The sequence below is a fragment of the Octopus bimaculoides genome, chromosome 22 (assembly GCF_046866305.1).
Source record: "Octopus bimaculoides isolate indiv1 chromosome 22, ASM4686630v1, whole genome shotgun sequence".
Classification (NCBI taxonomy): domain Eukaryota; kingdom Metazoa; phylum Mollusca; class Cephalopoda; order Octopoda; family Octopodidae; genus Octopus; species Octopus bimaculoides.
In genome coordinates, this window is record NC_142949.1 from 30,651,166 (window position 1) to 30,675,596 (window position 24,431).

Genomic DNA, 24,431 nt, shown 5'->3' on the forward strand with positions numbered 1-24,431 from the left:
AAAATACCCGGTCCGGTTGACTGGTTCACCATTGAAAAAAAAATGAAAGAGGAAAAAGGATTCGATCAAGTGTGCTTGTCTGCGTGCGTGCGCTCTGTGCAAAAAGTGGAGGACATTGAGACCAGGAGCAAAGCCGTGTGAATGGCGATCCGCCCTTAGCGAAAGCTTTTTTAGGAGCGACGTTTTCGGGTGTGTCTGTTATATAAGCCTGTAAGCCTAGTGGGCTTGCTGTATATGACTGTACAAGCTTGGAGGCCGCACTTTTGGGTCTGCTTTATAAGCCTATATAGGTTTGGAGGCCCAGTGGTGGCGATACTTTTGAGCCTTGTATATAAGACTGTGCAGGCCAGGGGTCCCGGGAGGTCACCTTTTGGGTCTGCTATATAAGCCTATATAGGTTTGGAGGCCCAGTGGTGGTGGTACTTTTGAGCCTTGTATATAAGAGTGTGCAGGCCAGGGGTCCCGGGAGATCACCTTTTCGGTCTGCTATATAAGCCTATATAGGTTTGGAGGCCCAGTGGTGGTGGTACTTTTGAGCCTTGTATATAAGAGTGTGCAGGCCAGGGGTCCCGGGAAATCACCTTTTCGGTCTGTTATATAAGCCTATATAGGTTTGGAGGCCCAGTGTTGGCGATGGTGGGGGGACAAATACAGACACAAAAACAAGCACATATACAAAACACACACACACACATATATACGACAGGCTTCTTTCAGTTTCCGTCTACCAAGTCCACTCACAAGCCTTGGTCAGCCCAAAGCTATGGTAGAAGACACTTGCCCACGGTGCCACGCACTGGGACTGAACCCTGGACCATGTGGTTGGGAAGCAAGCTTCTTACCACACAGCCACTCCATACATGCATATGCACACACAAATACAGTTATTTGTGTATGCACACACGCTCATACATATATGTATGAACACACATTTTTACTAATATTTACCAGAGGCAATAGAGTGACTCAAGCAGCGAGAGTTTCATGCGTTAGCATTTATGAAACCTATATATATATATATATATATATATATATATATATATATATATATATATATATATATATATATATACATATGTGTGCATGTGTGTATTCTCAAATGTTAACATTCTATAAACGAAGGAAGAAGTGAATACTTAAAACTCAAAAAGTCTCTCAATTGTTTAAATTGAACGTCTGCCAGACAGTCTCTCTGTCGGCCAGTGTCTGTTTGTGTTTACACAAAACCGGTGTAGTGTTAAAAGACGCCATCCTCTATTTTTTTCCTGTTTTACCAATCGACAAGTAATAGCTGTTTTTTTAAATATGTCTGAGGTCAGCGATTTATTCGGCCATTAATGTCGTGGCCAAAAGCCTAGTACCAGTAAATGAAAATGTCCACGTATATATATATATATATATATATATATATATATATATATATATATATATATATATGATTAGAAGATATGTAAACCTCATAAAGGGATGGTTTCAGCCAAGAATATTGTGCTCGTGTCACATTAATGTAAATTTAATGGTTATTGAGTATTAATTGAAACGGCTGTAAGTGAAGATGACCAATTTTCTGTTAATAATAAAGAATTATTAACTTCCTAATCATCATTTTCTTTTCTTCTTTTAAATATGCATGTGTGTGTGTGTGTGTGTGTATACGTGCGTGTACGCGTGCGTTTGTTTTTGTGTTCAATTACAATTAAAAAACAGTTTTAAATTAATCTGATGGGTTACTCTATATATTTTTTCTAGAGCACGAAGTTATTCTTGGACAAGGACAGGCCGAAACTACGCAGTCACTATCAATAATATCCTTGTTTAAGAATAATATGTATGTCTCTGTAAATTAGCAGTTCGACAAAATAGACTGATAGAATAAGGACCAGACTTTTAAAAAATAAGTTCTGGGGTTAATTTGTTGTTCGACTGATGCTCCTGCATGGCCACAGTCAAATGATTGAAACAAGTAACAAGTATATATATATATATATATATATATATATATATATATATATATATATATATATATAGGAGACTACCTGACTACCTGATAACCACTAACGTGGTTTTTATCCTTATTTTATGAATATATATATATATATATATATATATATATATATAAAACAAATAATAAATGAGTATATGCATATATACGTACAGGTATGTGCATACCTACGTCTACCTGTATATAGACGTACAGGACATTGCAAACAAAACGTAGACAAGAAAATAATAATAACCAGAGTACAGAAAACACACAGGCCACATAGAGAACATTTTCCTTCATCAGCTACCCCCATTTTAACACCGGCCTTAAAATATATATTATATATTATTTTATAGATATTGTTATTAATTAACAATACTCGTAGACAGGCTATATATATATATATATATATATACACACACACACATATATATATACATACATATATATATATATATATATATATATATATATATATATATATATATATATATACACACATATATATATATACATACATATATATATATATATATATATATATATATATGTTTACAGACAGACAGGCATAAGCAGTGAAAGAGAGGGAGAGGAAAAGGACAGAGAAAGAGAGAGAGAGAGAGAGAGAGAGAGAGAGTGAGAGAGAGAGAGAGAGGGGGAGGGGGAGGAGAGCACACTGACTGTTGGTAGTTGAGAATCGACGAAGAAATGTAAACAAAAGATTTCGGATTTGAAATGAGGATGAAGTGATGTTGACGTTAACAAAGGGGGTCAGGAAGAGAGAGAAAAGGGAACTGTGATGGGCGTGTGTATAAGCATGTACACGCACACATATTTGTGCACTCTCTCTCTCTCTTTCTCATTGTACACGTGTGTGTGTATATACAAATGCCTGTGTATTCTTTTATTCTTTTGTGTGTTTTCAGCCCGGAAGGCTGCGGCCATGCTAGGGCACCGCCAGGCCAGCGTTATCCCCCTTTCGAACGGTCATTCTTTTGTAATTGGCTTCTGGCGAAGGAAGGGAGTTCAATATTGCTGCCCTGCTTTGAGTTTCTTGCCGTGATGTAAGTTCATCGAAGTATAAGACCTTGGAGGCAAGAGATCAAGCAGAATATATATATATATATATATATATATATATATATATATATATTATATATATGCGGGTCCAGATGGACTATATGTAATCTGAACCTTTCCCCCCCTTATTTAAATTTTTTTTTTACAGAATCCCACGTTTTAGGCTATGGAGATTCCGATTCTGAAAAAAAAATTCAAAAATCTCAATTTCAAAATTTCGTCTTCCCCCCCCCCCGGTTTTTATATAGATCTACAGGGTAAACCTAACCCTAACTCAAACCCAAACCCTAACCCTGACCCTAACCCTAACCCTAACTCTGACCCTAAACCTAACCCTAACACTAGTTTTGTGAGATTTGGCTGTTATTTCTAGCATGTAAATAGCCTGCTTGGTGGGGGGGGGGGGATTGAAATTTTTCAAACAATTTTTTTTCAGAAACGGAATCTCCATAGCCTAAAACGTGGGATTCCGTAAAAAGAATTAATAAACAAGGGGGGGAAAGGTTCAGATTACATATAGTCCGTCTCTACCTTGAAATTAATATACAATTTATCACCCTCAGTGTATATATATATATATATATATATATACACCCGTATATATATTTGTGCGTACGCGCGCACGCACACATACATACATGTAAATACATGCATACATATATACACATACATACACGTATACAGAGAGAGGGAGAAAGACAGAGAGAGACAAGACGAAAGCGCTAAGCATGTTTGAACGGGTAACGAGAGAGAGAGAGAGAGAGAGAGAGAGAGAGAGAGACAGAGAGAGAGATAGAGAGAGAGAGAGAGAAAGATTATTAATTAATGTGGAACAGAGAGAATGAGAGACAGACAGAAACAAAACAACAATGACGCACACACACACACACACACACACGCACATATATATGTGTGTGTGTGTGTGTGTGTGTATATACATGTCCATCCATCCATATATACATACATACATACATACATACATACACAAAACTAACAGGGACGCAGGTAAGCCAGTTAGATGCGAGAACTAATGCCGGCTCCGTGGAATTAACACTGAAGATTTCACCCACATTCTAAGTAGCTGTTCTAAAGCATTAATCACTGACGTCCGTAGAAAGGATAATTCCGAGGAGGCATGTAGATAAGAAGGACACGTGGAGGGTATAATCACACAAAATTCTAAAGAATACTGGCAGAATGTCTCTGTGGAAGACTGTCAGAAAATGCAAGATGCAAACACAACAGAACAGAGAGATAATGATCTGGGTAGGGCCGTCATAACAGCATTATGATCAATGCACTGGGCCTTCTAGTATTTATTTATTGATTGATAGCTATTCTCCGTACACAGAATTAAGCTCCTAGGCCCTTGAAATACCTGGGCAAATTTTCAGCGTGCCAATGCCAAAGGACAGCACTGGGTCTGAGAGAAAAACAAAAACTGTATGCGCTCTCGTTGAAATTAGTTTTGTAACAAATGTCAACATAGTGTTAAGGATTAGTAAAAACGAAACACATCTATGCCGAACTGGTGAGAGAGATCTACTGGTACTTCATTCACCTGGACAATAATTTTAGAGCTACACCAATAATTAAATGCTTGGTTACGTGATTAACTGCATTCAGTCCAATCTTGGGGTCGGGGGTTCTAAACACGAAAGACCAGCCCTATTTAGAAGATTGCAGCTACAAGCTGTGAAAGGTAGCATTGAAGTATATAAAAACCTGCATGAAGGTTTGCACATAATGAGATCCACATATGCAATGACATCAATGCCTGCATCCATGTGTACATACACGTATATATGCATACATGCGCACAAACATACATATGCACATGCATACATGGTATGTATATTTTTAGATATATATATATATGCCTACATGCAAACACATGTATGCATTCTTTTCTATCCGAGGGGTGTTCAACCCCATACTTACAGGCCGTTGTTTACCGCTTCGTTTCGAAACCCATCGTTGTTAACTTAAAAATATGTATGTGTATATACATATATCCATACACATACATACATGCATAATACATGTATATATCTATATCTGTATATATATATATATATATATATATATATATATATATATATACACACATACACACGTACACACACACATCTATCTATGCATACATACAAACATACATAAGACTACCTAGTTTGATGTTGTCTAAATTCCAGTGAAAAGAAGACTTCTTTTGGGGGTTTAAAACCCGTTTCTGTCTCCGTTGGGGAGAAATTCGAAAAATAAAACGAAGAATGCACACACACACACACACTTTGCTATAACATTAAAATAAAATGCATATAAATATATATACATATACAGGGTAGCCCCAAAGTAGGTTTACAGTTAGTTATCACGTAGGCACTTTAAATTTCTTTCAAAACATTTTATTACATTTAAATATCTATCTTACAAACTGAAAAGGGAGCTTGACAAAATTACCTAAATCAGCATAGAATAAAGGTGTCATATATTTTTTTTAATAATCAAGATCTAAACTGTTAATATATGAATGCGAAAAGAGATAGTTGAATAACTGTAAACCTACTTTTGGGTCACCTTGTATATATATATATATATATATATATATATATATATATATATATACACACACACACATATATTCCATTAACTGGTAGACGTACCTGATGAAACAGTGACAGGTGGTATCACAGTTGGTTGTAGCCAGAACATATCCAAGAGACGGAAACGACAATAAACACCAGAGCAATAAATACCCATAGCCAAGTCGATGGAGTGAATAATCCTTGAATCGGTGCATAGTCTTTTTAATTAAATCTATCAGCTTAGTGGTGCACTGATGATGCTGTACTGATTGTGTTGAGTGTTATGAAAATAAATTATTAATGATAATAATAATAATAATAATAATAGCAATAATAAATATGGTGTTGGCAATAATTCACTTCAAATTTTCAGGCAGTAACGGACGAAGTTGCGGGTGACGGGCTGATAGCAATCTCAATAGATGGTGGTATTCACAGTGTTTTTGAAACCAGTTGAAGAGATCAAATATTTAGTTGGCGTACGTGTGAATAAATTAAGGTGTATATCCTATATATATATGTGGAGAAAAAGAGAGTGAGAGCGAAAGAGTGCGAGAGATCGAGGAAGGGAGAGACGGTGTGGTAGATAGATAAATAGTTTTGTTATCGATAAAAATATAGAGATAGACAGATCTGGAGAGAGAGACGCAGAGAACGAGCTAAAAACAGAAAGGAAAACAAAGAGAATTTAAGGAAAAACAAGTTTGTGATTTTTAAGGTTAAATAAAAATTTAATAACAGTTTTAAAAAAACACTGAATGCCTTTATATCACTTGTTATTGTTTTTTGGTGGTTATATTGATTATTGTTATTTTGTTTAAAGTTTGGTTGATAATCCAAGAGATAATAAAGTAAATATTATAGATATCGGAATTGTAAACGAGCGTGTTACTCGAGCCTGTGTGTTTTCTGTTTCTGTGTCGATGCGGTGGAGGTTAGGACAGCCAGTGTCTCGGTATGTACCGTGCCAAGGCAAAATAGGAAGTAGTAGTCAGTTACTTTGGTCTGCTGGCTGTTGGATTTAGTTTTTTAAGCTCCAACGGTCAGTGGGTGACTTGAAGACCCTTTTCGTTCCGTTTCTTTCTTCTTGTCCTGCAAAACAACGTGAGCTGATCTGCAGCTCGGCTTTTCTGTCCTTCTTTTCAAATCTTCAGCCGGTCGAAATCCACGTCAACAGCAGCAACAGCAACACCCCAACGTCGTCATAACAGATAAACGAAACAACCACATGTCCGAGCAATTGAAGCTAACGACGCTTAGTACTTACTTCCTGGGAATATTTACAATATAATATCATATAATCTATATATGTGGTTGGAGAGCACTTTGAGTCTTGGGGCAACCACAGCCTTTAAACAGAGGCGAATTAATGATATTTTAGCAGTTTTTATGGGACTGGTTTGTATTAGATGAGAATTGTTTGTGCACTTTGGTAACATTTCCTCTCTCTTACCATTCCCTGCCCTCAATGTACAAACTTACCCCCACCTGCATGTCAAGCCTTTAACCGAGCCTGTCTGCCTGTCTGCCTGCCTGCCTGACTGTTTGACGGCCTGCCTGCCTGCCTGCATTCTCGGGGAGTGCGGGTGGTGGTGGTGGGATGAGAGTTTGTATGAGGGGGGGGTATTAGGTGGTGGTGGTGGTGTGAGTTATTTCTCCCACTTCCTCTCTCGATCTCTTCCTGTGACAGTGGTTGGTTGGAGTGGATGTAGAGGGCGCTGGAGGTGGTGGTGATTCCTGTAGCGGTAACATTAATAGTAGTAGTAGTAGTAGTAGTGGTTGTGGTGGTGGTTGTGGTGATGGTGGTGGTAATGGTTACGATTACTGAAGTGATGGTATTGATGGCATTGGGAGTTTGGGATGCGCGTGCGTGTGCGTGTGTGTGTAAGAAGGCGGTGTTAATAATAGTAGTAGTAGTAGTAGTAGTAGTAGTAGTAGCGGTGCGTGCGGTAGCTGAGGTGGTGGTGGTGGTGGTGTAATGTGATGGCGGTTGATAGTTGGTGGCGGTGGGGGACGGCGTAAAAGAAGGTGGTGTCAGTAGTAGCAATATTAATAATAATAATAATAATAGTAGTAGTAGTAGTAGTAGTAGTAGTAGTAGTAGTAGTAGTAGTAATAGTCTCCGCCTTCTTATTAATATTGTAAGTATTAAATAAGTGTCGCCACCCCACCACAACCAGTAACACCACCAACACTACTACCACCTACAACTACTACTACTACTACTACTACTACTACTACTGCTGCTGCTGCTGTTGCAACTACTACTACTACTACTACTACTACTACTACTACTACTACTGCTACTACTACTACTAGTACCACCACCACCACAACCACCACTACCACCACCACCACCACCACCACCACCACCACTAACAACTTGATAACTTGATACGAAAACTGACGCCGATCCCATCTTTGGTTTCTCATTTCACACTTTCCCCTCTAAACTTTTATTACACATTTTCTGTCTGTCTGTCTGTCTGTCTGTCTGTCTGTCTGTCTGTCTGTCTGTCTGTCTGTCTCTCTCTCTCTCTCTCTCTCTCTCACACACACACACACACATATGCACACACATACAGACGAATGCACACTTATATACATGTGTGTATCTAGGTTAGGCTAGGCCGAATTGACTTGCTTCTAGGCTAAACCCATAATGACCATTCCTAATTCTGTACTTACCCCTTTTTTTATTGGTGACAATGTTTTTCATCTCTGGGGCTTGAGATCTGATATGGGATCTTTTTGGTTTGACGGGCAACACTTGTTTTCTTAACGAAACACTTTCAAACTTGGGATACTGGTAGAATGTGTCATATAAAACATCTTTTTCTCTTAGCTTTCTTAACAAAAATTAGTTCTTAATAAGTTATTTCATGTTAAAGTTGTCGTATTTGTGTAATTTCAACCAATCACTGACGTCTATTCAGCTGAATACAGTTACTGCCGTAAGAATGTAAACAAATAATACAAAATATACAAGTATACGAAAAGTTTGAAAGTGTTTCGGTACCAAAAACACTACATAAAACATTAATGAAAAATGTGGCCCGTCAAACCAAAAAGATCCCTGATATGTGCTGAAATCTTGTCCTTATGTACAATTTTCGATACTGTTGTCCGACTCATCCCAAAAGATCGTGCAATTGCTACCGCTTTTTCACCTTTTTTCATGACGCTTAGCACTTTCACTATGAAGTATTTTTGGAGCTATAAAGACAAAAATTAAAGTCACAAATGAATGGGAATGCGAAAGTAGCCGATAAACAGACGTTAACAAATCTGAATTCAAAACAATCGCGGGAATCACGAGTGACAACGACGCCTAGCGGTAGTAGAAGATACTTCCCCAAGGAACCATGCAAAGGGACTGAACCAGGAACCATGTGGTTAGAGAAGCAAACTTCTTACCACTCAGCCAGATGTATGTATGAATACATACACACACACACACACACACATACACACACACACACACACACATACGCACAAACACACACATACACACACACACACACATACACACAAACACACACACATAGACGACATGAAATTGACAACCTGTAAATAAATTGGTTCTCTGTGTTCACACTCCATTTTCATTCGTATCATATTAATAATTTCTTTATATTATATATTTGAATATATATATATTCGAAATGAGGAGTAGATAGACAGCCGACAACTGATGAAGGGTCCTTTCCCTGTGTTTACTTGTCCTGTTTTCCATTTTCTTCTCATTGTTTACGTATTTCATGTTATTTGCACCGTTGGTGACGTCCTGCACTCATATATGCATGTATATATATATATATATATATATATATATATATATATATATATATATATATATATATATATATATATATATATATAAACACATATATATATATATTATATATTCTTCAATGTGCTTCAACTTGCACTAAATTTGAAACTGTCTACTAATATTTATGCCCATGTATGCACACACAAATATACACACGTAGCACACACACACACACACACACACATATATATATATATATATACATATATCCTTTGTAAAGGTGTATAATTATAATTTATTTGTGTACACAACGACGGACACATACACTCACACCCACCCAATACACGCACACACACACACACAAAAGCAGGTAGAAACAAGTTTTGCAGTGAGAACAAGACGTTGGACACAGGTGTTTGTGTGTGTGTGTGCGTGTGTGTGTGTGTGTTTGGGTTTGTGAGTTTATGCTTGCATATATATATAGCAGTGTATTTATGTCTGTCTATGTAGAGCCTGTTATACATACATACATACATACATACATACATACATACATACATACATACATACATATATATATATATATATATATGTATTAATGTATATGCATTAATGTATATATGTATGTATGCATCTTACCAATCTATCTGTCTGTCTATCTATCTTGTGAGAGAAAGACAAGTAGCATGAATTTGGTATTCCTTCATTACTCATGATTCTGCATTCGATAATCGATGATGGTAAATTATAAATGCAATTTACAAAGAACATTTGATCATATATGAATGCTATCAAGTGCTAAAACCAGTACAGTACTTTCACCGCTCACGGAGGGCAATTTACGAAAAAAGCAACAACAGACGAGGACAGGTGGCGTAAACAACAAAAGGATGTATTAGTTTAACGCTCGGGAATAGAGAAAGTCTTTAACGTTTCGAGCTACGCTCTTCAACAGAAAGAAATAAGGAGAAAAACAAGGAGAAAAACAAGTAGAAAAAAATTTTAAATGTAGTGGTCGGCGATCTATCATGGCGACCATATGTGTGTGTGTGTGTGTGTTTGTGTGTATGTGAGTGTCTGTGTGTGTTTGTGCGCGTGTATATATATATATATACATATATATATATACCAAGAAAGCTAGGGGTTGTGAATCCAACCCACTAAGGGATAATTTCTATCCAATATACTGCCGGAAGGATACTCAATTATTATTACCCAAGTGTTTTTACCAAGTGCAATAAATGGGTGCGGATAAAAGGAAATTTTACCCTTAATTTATATAGCAATAAGAAAATGGAGGGGAATACGTGATATTCATCAACTGCATATGGTTTTAGCAACTGTCTTGCTGGGACGTAGTACCTTGATGGCATATGTTAGTAGTTGCTGGTCGTTTAAATAAATTCGACCATAGATATTCATAGCGAAAAAATTATTTAGTAAAAACAAAAAGAAAAAATATACAGATGAAATCTTTACCGAGAGACGTGATTGAGAGCGAATATTTTGTATATTTTCATAAACAAACTAATCTAAACTCACCTAACCTAGCTTGGTCTAACTTACAATAATGATTGAGGATGTTAGATTAGTTTATTTATGAAAATATATACAGTATTTATATTAGAAATATACAGCTGTTTGATAATGTTCCGGTCAAACTGACCTACAACTTAACGTGTCGTGAGGCAGATGTAACACGGCAGAACGTCTAAGACATTGCTTTGATAGCGATCTCACTACAGAACATCCGATTATTGGTTAACTTATGTATGTATGTATGTATGTACGTATGTATGTATGTCATTATTCAGTATTATTTCAGGATTTCTTGCCAATAGAAAAAGAGCCAGTTTTTAAACTCGACCCAAGGCTCCTTTGTTGGAATTTCAACATCAACAACTGGGTATTTGTATGTATGTATGTACGTATGTATATATGTATGTATGTATGTACTTGTGTGTGTATGTGTGTATGTATGCACGTATGTATGTATATAGGGACGGAAGGAGGTGGGTATTTCTGCTATCAGCTAGCTTGCGCTAACATGCCGCAACAAAGATACTTTGGGCCAAAACGAGCAGGAATCCCAGAATCAAACACAGTGTATGATATGGGGGTTGATATGTATTGGGTTGTCCGGAAAGTTCGTGCCGATTTATAGTAGCTTACCTTTCGACTTATTTGCCATGAAACCACCTCAATTCTGGGAAGAGGGTATTTTCAAGTTAAAGGAAAGATGGAGACGCATTGTGCAACAAAATGGTTCATATCTGGTTGATTAAAAATGTAATGGCAAGTATTTATTGACCTTTTTCTTTCCTTTAAAAATCGGCACGAACTTTCCGGACAACCCAATACAATGACGCCTCGTTTCATGTTCATACCACCAAGATGGCGGTGATGTGCAGGCGAATGCCTGGATGGATTCTGAGAACTTTCAGAGAAAGGGATCAAGAAACTGTACTGGACCTATGAAAGACATTTGTCTTCAACCGTCTGGACTACTGCTCTCAACTGCAGTCGTCCCACAGAGTCAAATCAATAGGGAAACTTGAAGCAGTTTAGAGCAGTGCTACAGTAGGAAGATCCCATCAATAGAACAGTTGAACTACTGGGAGAGATTGAAAGAATTATCAATCAACTCCCAGGAGCGAAGACTGGAGAGATATGCAGTGATATAAGTAGGGAGCTCCTAGAAGGGTTGGCACCAAACCTTGGCATCGAGGGTTATATCAATTCCTTGAACTGGACGTCACTGCTCTGTTCCAAAGGACCCATCCATCACGTCTTGTGTGAGGACTAGGCACTGCAATAGCATAGGATTCAAAGGGTCACAGCTATTTAATGTCCTACCAAAAATCCCGAGAGATCTGCATGGAATGGAGTAGATTTTTTTCCAGAAACATCTTGAACTTCTACTATCCAAGATCCCAGGTGAAACTACATCACTGCATGAAAATCAAAAGAGGACAGCAATATCAAACTCCCGCTTTCACCGTGTTGTGTAGACACCAGAGCGCAAGAGCGAGACGGAGCCGTCGGTAGACTAGACATCGAGTTCGGCAGAGTCGAGTCGTTCGGAAGTGAGAGTTGAGTAGATGTCATCCGCACGTGCGATATAACAGTGGCGACGAGGATGATATAGTTCACACAACCACTGTGTAGTATTGCGATATAACACACCGAAAGCCAATCACGAGAGAATGGCCATTGAAAAGGTGATTATACTGTGGAAAGTAAGCGAATAACATGTTTAGTTATTTGTCCGTCGTTTTGAATGTCTGTCTGTCTGTCAGTCTGACTCTCTGCCTCGCTGCCTGCCTGCCTGTCTGTCTCGCGGTGTCTAAGTACCAATTTCTCTGCTCAGCTTTCTCTAGCATGGCAGACACGCGCTCACATACACACACACACACACACACACACAGACAGACACACACACAAGCAGACACAGACAGATACACACACACACACACACACACGCACACGCAGAGTCCTCAAGCCGGCTGCTCCTAAAATATAGCACCACGGAGAATAGTGTTGTAACCTGGATGACTGTAGACTGAAAACAAAGAGAGATATAGGAAGAGAGGCGAGGTGGAGGGTGGGGTGGGGGGGGGGAAAGATATGTTGAGAACGTGTACAGGAGAAAGGGGGAGGGAGAGAGAAAGAGTAAGGTGTATTAAAGAGGGAGTCTAAGTGTGTGAGAAAGAGTTAACTAAACAAAGTGGCAAGGAGGTTGTGAGGTTTCCTGCTGTAATGTGAGTGTTTATACGTATTTGTGTGCATGTATGGGTGGTGCGTATGTTTGACCGAGCGTGTGCGCATGAGTGTGCGCGTGCGTGTGCGTGTGCGTGTGTGTGTATGTGTGTGCTGATGTAACATGGAAATTTGAAATGACACGAGACACACGCTACGATTGGTCCTTTTTCTATGATTGGCAGCAGATGTGGGCGTTGCCTGAAGGAATGCTTATTAAAAAAACGAGATAGAAAGAGAGAATGAAAGAGAGAGAGAGAGAGAGAGATACGGATAGAGAGAGAGAGAAAGCAAGAAAGCGATACGAAAAAAAAAAAGAGAGAAAATAAGAAGATAGCGATAAAATAGATAGATATATATATATATATAGAGAGAGAGAATGGGCAAGGAAGTATGATAAGATACCTCCTCCCTCTTCTCCTCCTCTTGTAGCAGCCACCACCACCACCACCACCACCACCACTATACCGAACTATAACAGGACTTTCTTTCACAGAGCTGATATTGCTTGTTTCCTCCCGTCGGAACACACACACACACACACACACACACACACACACACACGGGCATACGTACACACACGTATTCCCGGCACACGAATACTTATATTACTCTCTACAATTTACTGATTCACACATTTAAATCACAAGTGGACATCTTTATTCATGCGCACAAACTCTCTCTCTCTCTCTCTCACACACACACACGCACGCACATTCTTCTTCACACGAAGCTCATTCCAGCATATATACACACATACAAACATATGTACACATATATTCTTTTATTCTTTTATTTGTTTCAGTCATTTGACTGCGGCCATGCTGGAGTACCATCTTTAGCCTAACAAGTCGACCCCAGGACTTATTCTTTGTAAGCCTAGTTCTTATTTTATCGGTTTTATTCTGTCGAACCGCTTAGTTACAGGGACGGGAACACAATAACACCGGTTGTCAAGCGATGTTGGGGGGGGGGAACAAACAGACAGACACAGACACAGACACAGACATAGACACACACACACACACACACACACACACACACACACACACACACACACACACACACATACGACGGGCTTCTTTCAGTTTCCGTCTACCAAATCCTCTCACAAGGCTTTGGTCGGCTAGAAGCTATAGTATAAGACACTTGCCCAAGGTGTCACGCAGTAGGACTGAACCCGGAACAAATAATAGTCAAATGGGGCCAAATCAGGAAAATAGGAAAGGCGATCAACCATCTCAAAGCCACAGTCACGTACGACAGCCATAGAAACCAAGAACTTGTGAGCTGGAGAATTATTTTGATGAAACAAGACCCCTTTTGTCAGTTTACCTGGGCGTTTGGTTTTGATAACTTTTGTAACTGCCTCAGCAAATTGTACTCTCTTTGATGATGTAGCTCTTTTGACTGTATTCAATAAGCACAAAAAACACAAAAACTAAAGCCATCACCTTTCCTGCAGATGAAACGACCTTGGCTTTCTTTGGAGCAAGCAAGGTGTGGTGTTTTTACTGCATGGATTGTCTCTTTGTCTCTAGGTCAGAGTGATAAAAACCAACACTCATCCTGGGTTAGGAAACGTTCACGGAAAAGTTAAACAAACCATTGATTACAATCCCAGAAAGTCCATGATGTCAATTGCAAAAGATCTCCATTTGTCAGAAGGAACAGTCAGAAATGTTGTCCACGAAGACATCAGATATAAGTCTTATATGATGAGAAAAGGTCAATTTGTTCGAAAAAACAAAAGAAAATCACTACATCAGATCTAAAAGGCTCTTAGACAAACTGAAAAACCCAGCAGAAGATTTGATTTGGTTCTTCTCAAACGAGAAAAACTTCGACCAAGATCAAAAAGTTGACAAGAAATGACAAACGGTTATATGAAGACCCATCTGAAGTTCCAAGTGTTATGCATACAAAATTTCCTGCAACTGTCATGGTTTTAGGGGTTGTCAGCAATGAAGGATATGTGAAGAGAAAGAGAGAGCGAGAGCGAGAGAGAATTGGAGACAGCTTACTAGTGGAAGTGCAATCAGTCGAAATCTCTGCATACCGGATGCCAGTAAGTTTCACGGTTCATCAGCAGAGAATGCGCACCCATTTCGGGGGCCTTCCTCTCGTCTGCTTTACAGTGCGCTGCCCTTCCCTCACTGATGTGTGGCCGCACCTACTGCTTCCACTGACTCGTATTCGACCTCATACATACATATATACATACATATAACCGAAAAGGAAAATTTCAATTATCACTAATTGTGACTGATGGTGCAGGGTAGCACCTACATTGCTAGAAATAAGAGCTAAACGCCTTTATATAAGAAGCTTGCTTCCCAACCACATGGTCCCTGGTTCAATCTCACTGTGTGGCACCTTGAGTAAGTATCTTTTACTATAACCAGGGGCCGACCAAAGCCTTCTGAGTGGATTTGATTGTGGAAACTGAAAGAACCCTGTCGTATATATGGATATATATACGTTTATATCTATGTCTTTGAGTGTGTATTTACATCTTCGTAACCTAGCGGTTCGGTAAAAAAAGTCCGATAGAATAAGTCCTGGGGTCGATTTGTTCGACTAAACTCCCTCACAGCAGTGGATCCTTGTGGTCTGAGTCACTACATCTTGAAATGATGTGTAAAATGCCGGTTTCTGATTGGCTAAAATACACAAATTTTGAAAAAATAAAGCCTAATAACTTTTTACTAATAAATTTATAGGAAAAATGATTTTCATTTTTATAATTAGTGTGTGTATATATATATATATATATATATATATATATATATATATATATATATATATATATACATATACTCTTTTACTCCTTTACTTGTTTCAGTCATTTGACTGCGGCCATGCTGGAGCACCGTCTTTAGTCCAGCAAATCGACCCCAGGACTTATTCTTTGTAAGCCTAGTACTTATTCTATCGGTCTCTTTTGCCGAACCGCTAAGTTACGGGGACGTAAACGCACTGCCATCGGTTGTCAAGCGATGTTGGGGGGGACAAACACAGACACACAAACATACACACACACACACACACACACACACACATATATGTTTTTGTGCTTGTGGGTATATTTCATCTCCCTTTTTTTCGATAAAATAACGATAACGAAGCCATGATGATGGTGATGACGATTGTTATGACAACGATAACGACGACGATGGCGACTACGACGATGATGTTATCCAATCCTTATGTCGTATCAGTATCTTTCCTCTCCTCCTCTCTTTCTTTCGCCTTCTCCCCCCCCCCTCCTGTCTCTCTAATCCAGATGAAGGTGGGGAGAGTCTATTTCTCACGGGGGTCACATTACGGCTTCAGATGTTTGCCGCCATTCGCATCGCTCATCTCGAAGTATAGGGACGCACCTGTCCGTCTGTCCGTCTGTCCGTCTGTCCGTCTGTCCGTCTGTCCGTCTGTCCGTATGCGTTTTAGTGTGTGTGTGTGTGTGTGTGTGTATGCGTATGTGTATGTGTCTTTGAATGTCTGTTGTGTGTGTGTGTGTGTGTGTGTGTGTGTGTGTGTGTTGAGGTTATGTGTTTGTATGTAATTCCTTTGCATCAAGTTATATTACACAATTGCTGCCTGATGAGTGACAATAATGGTAGTAATGAATTTGGTAGTAGTAATAGTAGTAGTGGTGGTGGTGGCGGCGGTGGTAGTGCTATTAGTTTTAGCATTAGAAGTAGTAGTAATAGTTGTAGTAGTAGTAGTAAAAGTAACCACGGTGGAAGTAGTAGTAGTGCTTGTAGTTGCAATGGTAGTAGTAAAAGTAGTAGTAATAGTAGTAGTAGTAGTAGTAGTAGTAATAGTAGTAGCAGTGGTAGTTGTAGTAGTAGTAGTGGTAGTCACAGTGGTTGTGGTAAAAGAAGGAAAAGTAGTTGTGTAGGTAGTAGTTTTAGTCGAAACAGCAGTAGTAAAAACAGTTCTGATGGTGGAGGTGGTTGTGGTAGTGATAGCGGTAGTGGAAATAGTAGTGTTAATAGTAGTGGCGGCGGCGGTGGTGTTATAGTACTGGTGGTAGTTTCTTTTTTTAAATTATTACTGAAACCCTGTGGTAGTTTCAAAGAGCGGGGAAATAAAAGCAACAACAACAACAGTAATAACAACAGCAGCAGCAGCAGCAGCAGCAACACCAACCACAAGCCAAGGAAGGTACCTTAAAATAGTAGATTCCTTAAATAAAAGTGTGTGTGTGTGTGTGTGTGTGTGTGGTATCAGATTGGAAAGAAAGTCCAGCTGTATTTCAAGACGGGAAAGAAACAAATGCTTATTCGGTCTTAATTGATATAATTAATCAAGATAATATTTCCCCATGTTATTTATAACATAATCCCATCTATTTGGCAAATTGTTGATCCTCCAAGCGTAACATTTTTACACGTTTCGGAGCAAAAAAACACACAATATCATTTTTTTACCTCTTCACAATTCATAAACCCTTTCCCCTCTAAATAATATCACAATGGTCCGAAACGATGATTGCCAGACGAAACAAAGTCAGGAGACTATGATCATATAAGAGTAACACCACTTTTGTAAATGACTAACGATGTGGGCTTTTTCTACGATGTTTCGTGCAATGCTTCGAACAGACGACAATACTTCTCTGCATTACTTGTTTCGTTTTGGACGACAAGCGACTGTCTATAAATCAAAGAGTCAATTGTATCAGCATATCCCGTGAGAGAGTTGAGAATATTCTGCACAGTGAACTTGGCATGAATAGGATTTCTCCTCTGTGAGTATCACGTCTTCTGACGCCTGATCAAAAGCGAACCAGGCTGTTCATATCACAGGAAAATCTTCGTATTCTCTAATATTTCTAATTACAGATTATTTGTATTAATTTTATTGTAGTGAATAAATTGAATATTGGGATCTGCGGCTGTCGTTGTTTGAACTAGATGTAACTCTGGTTATTTCTAATAAATATATTTTTTGTGGATTGTGTAATATATAAATTTCTATTTAAATATCACAAATAAATAAGAAACTTAATAGTTATATATATATAACTGTAAGCTTTTGAGTATAGATATATGAATTATATATTTGTTTGTTAATGAAACACAGAGCACCACTTTATTTTAGGATGTAGTCCTAAAACACACACACACACACACACACACACACACACACATACACACATAGATATGACAGGCTTTTTCTATCAAATCCATTCACAAGGCTTTGATCGGCCCGAGGCTACAGTAGAAGGGACTTACCCAAGTTGCCACGCAGTGGGACTGAACCCGGAACCATGTGGTCGGGAAGCAAGCTTCTCACAAACAGTTTACATTTGCGCCTTATTAGAACATTGAGATGTTAGGTAACAGATTAATTTAAGCAATAAAATCAAATTATGTTATATTTGATTGTCTCAGCCCCAGATTATAATAAACACATTACTTCACCTGTCATTGTGTAGTATTAACCAAGGTTCTTAACCCCGCCTAGATAACTTTGCATTTGTTATATCATTCAAAGGCAATTCACAATGGTAAATTGCAAGGCGTGAGTCACGAGTCTCGATTGTTTAGAATTTGAGTAAACCGTTATTTGGCAGAGAATAACCCTCAGGTTATTCACATCCTCCGATTCTTCTCATTGACATATTTCTTGAAACACTTTCGTTTTCTTTATTTTTATTTTATTATTATCTTTTTTTTTAGTTTTTTTTTAAAGTTTTTTTTTTTGTTTTTTGTTACACATATTGTAATTGTATATATAAACAGACAGAAACATCAAATGCCCTTATATAAATATGCTTATCACTGACGCACACTTGACATAGAGAATTGCATCTGTTTAGAATCGTACACACACAAATACATACACTCATACGTACATACAGGCATATATGCATAAATATATACACACACATACATACATACATACATACATACATACATACATACATACATACATTCATACATACATACATTCATACATACATGCATGCATAAACACATACACACACATACGTACGTACATACATACATACATACATATATATACATACATGCATATATACACGCATAGATACACACATATATACATACGTACATGCATACAAGCGTTCATATGAATTCATTTGCGTATATACACATATATAGGTTTTTCCGTTTATGTATGTGCGTTTATATATATATATATATATATATATATATATATATATATATATATATATATATATATTTGTACGTATATGTATGTATATGTACATATATGTATATATATGTGTATGTATATACGTATATAAATATATAAATAGGTATATATATATATATATATATATATATATATATATATATGTATATATATATATATATATATATATATATATATATATATATATATATATATATATATATGTATGTATATGTATGTGTGTACATATACATGTGTGTATGTATATGTGTATATAAATGTATATGATTGCACACATACATACAGGCACTGATATAGACAACGCACAAATACTTACACACACACACACACACACACACACACACACACACACACACACACACACACACACACAAACACACACACACGCACACACACACACACACACACACACACTCACATACGCACACACATTCACAGTAACATCCATTCCGAGATGTCACATGAATATGTTTCTGCTTATAATTGACGTCTTCACCGCCATTTTTGTACTGACCGACTGAGAGGGCAAGGTGGGGTGGGCGCGGCGGCGAGGTATGTTTATCTGAGGCACACATCATGTGACAAATGACAGAAGCAATGACAACGATGACGGCTCCTTAAATTACGATGTCGGCGTTGGTGATGGTTGTGGTGGTGGTTGTGGTGGTTGTGGTAGTAGTGGTGTGGTGGTGTTGATAATGATAATATTGGTGGTGATGATGATGATGGTGATGGTGCTGGTGATGATGATAATAATGGTAGTAACGATGATGATGATGATGGTGGTGGTGGTGATGATGATGGTAATGATGATGATGATGAAATAACGAAATAAAGAAATCACAAAACACAGTAAACCCAAAGTTAAGGACGGTGCAATAATAATTTCTATTATAGACACAAGGCCTGGAATTTGGTTGGAAGAATTTGGCTAGTCGATTAAGTCGCCCCCAGTATTCGACTGGTACTTATTTTATCGAACATGAAAGGACGAAAGGCAAGGTTATCTTCACATTCCTCACAATTCCAGAACTCCTTAACCAGAGCCTTACTAGATTTTTGAAAAAAAAAAGTACAGATGTGTGTTTTTGTGTCTGGGTTTGTCCCCCCATCACCACTTGGCAACCGGTGTGGGTGTGTTTACGATCACGTAACCTAGCGGTTCGGCTAAGAGGCAGCTAGAATAAACACTAGGCTTAAGAAATAAGTCATGGGGTCGAGTTGTACGACTAAAACCCTTTAAGGCGGTGCTCCAGCATGGCCACAACCAAATGATTGAACCAAGTAAAAGAATAAAAGAAAAAAAATGTCAATTTGTTCGACCAGCTCCTTCAAGGACGCAGTTCAATGACTGAAGCAAGTACAAGATAAAAGAACTTCAATGCATCGCTAATCCTCTATGACATTGTCTGGTCGGTTATCTTGTATTACTTTGTACTTAAACAACAAAAGGAAATAACATCGAAGTATAGTTCATTATTCCATTTAATTTCCCATGGAATTGTTCTATATTTTTACTGACCTATATCTCAGTCTCAGCCGTGTATTATAATTCCATTCACATCTTGGATTTTTTTATATGAGCCGACAACGGTACTTAATTAGATTATTGTAATTATTTATTTTGGTATCATATTTCTATCATAACTTGATTGCAATTAAACTTGCATCAGACACTGTTTAATTAAATGTGCATTAAGCATTGCTTAATTAAATATGTTACAAATTATGATTAATTAATCATGCAAAACACATTGGTTAATTAGACAACCTGCTGTTATTAGAAACCTATCACCTGTCTACATGGTCCTCATTGTTTATATGTAAAATATTATTTCAATATTATTTTAAAAAATCATACCCTTTATATAGTGACGTGTGCTTGTCTAAAAACAACTTCCTCTACACAGATAATTCCATAACACATGTGTCTGATAGACTGTAAACAGCGAAAGCGCTTGAACACAATACGAAAGCTTCCTACTTAAAAGGTTCGTGCCTTTCTGTTTTCTTTTTAAAGAGTTTCTTTTATATAACTAGCTAGAGATTTAAGTACCTTCGTGCGCTCAGGTCATTGGATCCGTTTCAAGAAAAAGAACAACAAATTTCCTGTGAGGGATGAAAAGTGAAATGGCTATTGGGAGGTGACTGCAGATTTACCAGGGTGCCATGGACTCTTTCCCATCTCAGTTAGGGAAAAACCGGACATTTTAATGTGGTGTGAAAGAAGGGAAGTTGTAAATCTAGTCGAGTTAACGGTTCCTCATGAAAATAACACGAACGCCGCTCGGGCTCGAAAGCTTGACCGTTATGTAAACCTCCTCGAGGAATGTGAAGACGCAGGCTGGAAAGCAGAGCATTTTCCAATCGAAGTCGGATGTAGAGGGTTTGTAGGACACAGTGTGAGACGACAGTTGTTATCGTTAGGCCTAACTAATCGTAAAGTAAATACCACCATGACCGATATCCAAACTACAGTGGAGAAGGCTAACCACTGGATTTAAGACGATGAGCGATGGCTAGAGGAATATTGAGCTTTATTTAATAACCAGTTGATCTAACAATCGGGGCCTCATATCAGTGAGTGGGGGCCGGTACGCATTGATGCCGTCGAGAGGTAGGCCTCGAAACGGTGTGCATTCTCTCCTGATGACCCCATACACTTGCTGGCGGAATTCTCGACTGGTAGCACTTGCATGTGCAAGTTGTTTGTAACAGAGAGAGAGAGAGTGAGAGAGAGAGAGAGAGAGAGGGAGAGAGAGAGAGAGAGAGAGAGAGAGAGAGAGAGAGAGAGAGAGAGAGAGAGAGAGAGAGAGAGAGATAGCAAAATTGCCTATGTACACTGTCCCGTGGTTGGTAAAATGGCTGCGAGTATTGTTGCATGTATGCGAATATTATTACATCGCTGTGAACATTACATGCTTGGAAAAGTTGGCAGGGGAACATTATCACATAGACAGGCATATTATCACATGATTAGGAACACTATCACATGATCTCGAACGTTATTATATGACTGTCGAAATTGGCTTCAAGCATTATGACAGACGACATCAGTAATCTGTACGCGCAGATGTAAAGTTTATTATGAATTGCGGAATTGAAAAAAGGAATTTTTCTCGTTATTTCTACGAAGTTTCTACCCTTTATTCTTGTCTGTAGGAATTCAAGAATAACCAGGGAAAAGGACTGGGTAGGAACTAACTGTACATTCATTATAGGCAGTCATGCGTTGTCAACAAATTAAAACCCCAGTTTTCAGTGACACTTTTTCAAAAAAATTAATTATAACCTCATGCTACAGTTTCAACATATTTCAATTCTTTTCAATGACCTCTTCATTTTATTATTCGTTTAACAAAGAAAATACAAGGTAAACCTGACGCTATCTGATGCACAAAAGCAAAACTAGAATTTAATACACCCAGTTGATTTGACACCGTATGTATGTGTGTATAAATGCAAGTTGACATACGTGTGTGTGTGTATAAGTGAGTATGTGTGTGTGTGTGTATATGTGTGTATGCATGCGTGTATGTATATATATATACATATATTGACCGTTGACTGAACACTATTCAATTTTTTTTCTCCGTGTTTTTCTCCTTGTCTCCGTATTCTTTCTGTTGAAGAGCGTAGCTCGAAACGTCAAAGACTTTCCGTATTCCCGAGCGTCATACTAATATATACTTTTGTTATTTACACCACCTGTCCTCGTCTGTTGTTATTTTTTGTATATTCTCCCATATATATATGTATATATATATATATATATATATATATATATATATATATATATATATATATATATATATATATATATATATATATATATATATATACACACACACATGAATGTATATTTATACATATATATATATATGTGTAGAAATACATACTCTTACATACACACACAAAATGTATATAAGCATGCATATATAAGTATGAATGATAAAAATGTTAATATCTATGCTCCTGTGCATCTATATATATATGTGTGTGTGTGCGTGTGTGTATATATATATATATATATATATACATACATATATATATATATATATATATATATAAATGTATATATATATATATATATATATATATATATACATACACACACACACAAACATACATATATATGCATATGTGCATCTCTCCCTCTCTATCTTTCTCTCTCTCTCTCTCTCTCTATATATATATATATATATATAAATATATATAAATCTCTGTATATATGGACGTACGTGTTATACACACATGCATTCATGTGTATATGCAGTCATATAAAGGTTAGAATTACTAGGAAAATAAATTAAATTACAGAACTTTAACAGAAAAACATCTGGTAGCAATCATCTCTTTATCTTGTGTGAGTGTACGTCTTTTTACATACGTATATATAAGTATATATGCATGTGTATATGTGTGTATATACTTGTATGGGTGTGGTTGAATACGTGTGTGAATGATTGTATACCTATGTATGCATGTATGTATGTATATATGTGTAATTTGTCGTATTGATAAGCGAAAAGATGTCTTTACATATCTATCTATCTATCTATCTATCTATCTATCTATCTATCTATCTATCTATCTATGTGTAAGTATATATACATACATCAGACATACAAAGAAATGTATGCAACGTCGTAGAGGTCAACTGCCCTCTTTATGGGAATATCACTTCGAAAATCGAAAAGAAAGACGATAACTACGGGCATTTGTCTCGAAACTTCCAGCTTCTATACTCAGATTACGAATTCACATTTATACCGATAACTGGGGCACTTAATTTTGTGAGTCAATGCTTAAATGACAATCTGGATAAGCTAGCGTTTTCAGAAAGAGCTCAACCAGCTAACACGTACGTAACAAATACAATCTGTTAGCGGAGCAGTAAAAATATGCAATATTTTTCTCAATTTTCAAAATAGGTTTTTGTTTTTTTGTCAACTACATTTCAACGATGAAGCTTTTTGTCTTTGAAAGAAACCAGTCTTTTCCTTACATGGGAATTTTAAATAATTAAAAGCAGAAGAGAACACACACACACACACAC

General features: G+C 37.5%; 1 protein-coding gene across 1 annotated transcript in view; it reads right to left on the reverse strand.

Moving 5' to 3' along the window:
* The window catches only part of LOC106874139 (meteorin-like protein), a 27,430-nt gene extending 19,968 nt beyond the window's left edge, over positions 1-7,462 (reverse strand). Inside the window, exon 1 of the mRNA XM_089339999.1 lies at positions 5,728-7,462. Coding sequence (XP_089196125.1) covers positions 5,728-5,864 — 137 coding nt within the window. The 5' untranslated portion in view covers positions 5,865-7,462. The remainder of the gene's footprint in view (positions 1-5,727) is intronic.
* Between the last annotated feature and the right edge of the window lie 16,969 nt (positions 7,463-24,431).